General features: G+C 51.6%; 1 protein-coding gene across 1 annotated transcript in view; it reads right to left on the bottom strand.

Moving 5' to 3' along the window:
* LOC310949028 (neuronal acetylcholine receptor subunit alpha-7) overlaps positions 1-2,500 on the bottom strand; it is a gene marked incomplete at both ends in the record, with an annotated part of 34,435 nt that overhangs the window by 5,056 nt on the left and 26,879 nt on the right. The window contains 2 exons of the mRNA XM_083916360.1: positions 768-854; positions 2,152-2,346. Coding sequence (XP_083772486.1) covers positions 768-854; positions 2,152-2,346 — 282 coding nt within the window. The remainder of the gene's footprint in view (positions 1-767; positions 855-2,151; positions 2,347-2,500) is intronic.

The raw sequence follows: 2,500 nt of genomic DNA, 5'->3' as shown, positions 1-2,500 counted from the left end.
TGGAGGGATGAAGGAAGTAAAGAAGGAAGATGGAGGGATGAAGGATGAAGAGAAGGAAGATGGAGGGATGAAGGATGTAAAGAAGGAAGATGGAGGGATGAAGGAAGTAAAGAAGGAAGATGGAGGGATGACGGATGAAGAGAAGGAAGATGGAGGGATGAAGGATGTAGAGAAGGAAGATGGAGGGATGACGGATGTAGAGAAGGAAGATGGAGGGATGAAGGATGTAGAGAAGGAAGATGGAGGGATGAAGGATGTAAAGAAGGAAGATGGAGGGATGAAGGAAGTAAAGAAGGAAGATGGAGGGATGAAGGATGAAGAGAAGGAAGATGGAGGGATGAAGGATGTAAAGAAGGAAGATGGAGGGATGAAGGAAGTAAAGAAGGAAGATGGAGGGATGAAGGATGTAGAGAAGGAAGATGGAGGGATGAAGGAAGTAAAGAAGGAAGATGGAGGGATGAAGGATGTAAAGAAGGAAGATGGAGGGATGAAGGATGAAGAGAAGGAAGATGGAGGGATGAAGGATGTAGAGAAGGAAGATGGAGGGATGAAGGAAGTAAAGAAGGAAGATGGAGGGATGAAGGAAGTAAAGAAGGAAGATGGAGGGATGAAGGATGAAGAGAAGGAAGATGGAGGGATGAAGGATGTAAAGAGGGAGATGGAGGGATGAGGGATGTAAAGAGGGAAGATGGAGGGATGAAGGAAGTAAAGAGGGAAGATGGAGGGATGAAGGAAGTAAAGAAGGAAGATGGAGGGATGAAACTCACCGATGAGAGGAACAGAGTCGGACGTCGCCGGCATGATCTCAGCGACGAGGAGCATGAAGACGGTCAGAGAGAGCAGCACTGTGATCCCTGCAGAGGCACAGAGGCACAGAGGGTCGTGTGTCAGAGACTGAATAGCGGGACCGGAGGTTCGATCCCCACCCTGCCCTACTTGTCCTTGAGCAAGACACTTCACCCTGCTTGCCTCGTGTGAATGTGTTTTACTGCTGTATGTTTGAGGAGAGGCACGCTTGCCGTCCACGGCCCGTTTGGGAGAGGTGGGCTTTAGTAAAGCTCGTTTGCACGTGTACGAGCACGAGCGTGCGTCACAACGTACAGTTTATTATAACATGCAGAATCACAAGACGACATGATTGACGCCTTAAACGAGGTGTGTGTGTGTGTGTGTGTGTGTGTGTGTGTGTGTGTGTGAGTGTGTGTGTGTGTGTGTGTGTGTGTGTGTGTGTGTGTGTGTGTGTGTGTGTGTGTGTGTGTGTGTGTGTGTGTGTGTGTGTGTGTGTCTGTGTGTGTGTGTGTGTCTGTTAGTGTGTGTGTGTGTGTGCGTCACCCTCTGACCTCTCACACACACACACTCGTTAATGTCGGTGATCAGAGGAGGGAAGCTCATTGTGCTGCTGCTGACGTCACTGGAGGAGTCAGGGCGCCCTCCCACTGTCCCTCCGTCACAGGTTAGAGCGCCCTCCCACTGTGCCTCTGTCACAGGTTAGGGCGCCCTCCCACTGTGCCTCCGTCCCGTGCCCCGTGCTTTAGGGTCCTTGTCCCCCCCTCCAGGCCCGTTTGTACTCACACTACCTGGGCCTCGGAGAATGCTTCTTGCTGCCTATACGTCATCACGCCGTAACACGTCACACGCATTGATGACGTCATGGCGATGCGTGGCTTTGTTTCCAGATCTTTCCGTAGACCTCGGAGTTTTTGTGCGTCTTGTCGACTGTTTTTGAATCTTTTCATCGACCAAATCTGCAGTAAACACTCCACCTCCGCATCACACCAACGTGAACCTTTCACCGCCATTGTTTGAATGTCCGCGCATGGTCCCTCCTTCTTTTTTCTACGTCCCAACAGGCGCACAGGAAATGACCTCAGAACCGCCGTAGGCCTCGTGCTCATACACGTGCGCACGCTCGTGCTCGTACACGTGCAAACGTGCTTTACTAAAGCCCACCTCTCCCAAACGGCCCGTGGACGGCAAGCGTGCCGCTCCTAGACGTGGTACGGTTGCACTCACACTGGTCAAAGGAACCAGACTTCAGCCGGGACACGTTTTGTTCCCATGACAACGCTTTCACCTGAACTTAACGGTCACTCTTGGGCGACAGCTAAACCTTTAAATGTTAAACGTGAACACACACGGCGGAGTCCTCACCCAGGGAGATCTTCTCTCCGGAGTCCGCGGGCAGCAGGAAGACGAGGAGCGCGAGGGTGGAGATGAGGACGCAGGGGATGAGGAGGTTGAGTCCGTAGTAGAGCGTCCGTCTCCTCATCACCACGGTGAAGGTGACGTCAGGGTACGGCTCCTTACAGCAGTCGTAGAAGCGCTCGTTCCTCCGCCCGGGAACCTCTGCAACAAACAATACCAACACAGTCCACTTAAAGCTGCATTCTCTCTAATGTCCACTTAAAGCTGCATTCTCTCTAATGTCCACTTAAAGCTGCATTCTCTCTAATGTCCAGCAGGAGGAGACTCCACTTAAAGCTGCATTCTCTCTAATGTC

The sequence above is a fragment of the Echiichthys vipera genome (genome assembly GCF_963691815.1).
Source record: "Echiichthys vipera genome assembly, chromosome: 7".
Classification (NCBI taxonomy): Eukaryota; Metazoa; Chordata; class Actinopteri; order Perciformes; family Trachinidae; genus Echiichthys; species Echiichthys vipera.
Note: the sequence above shows the minus strand (reverse complement) of the source record. Positions and strands in the feature narration are given on the sequence as shown.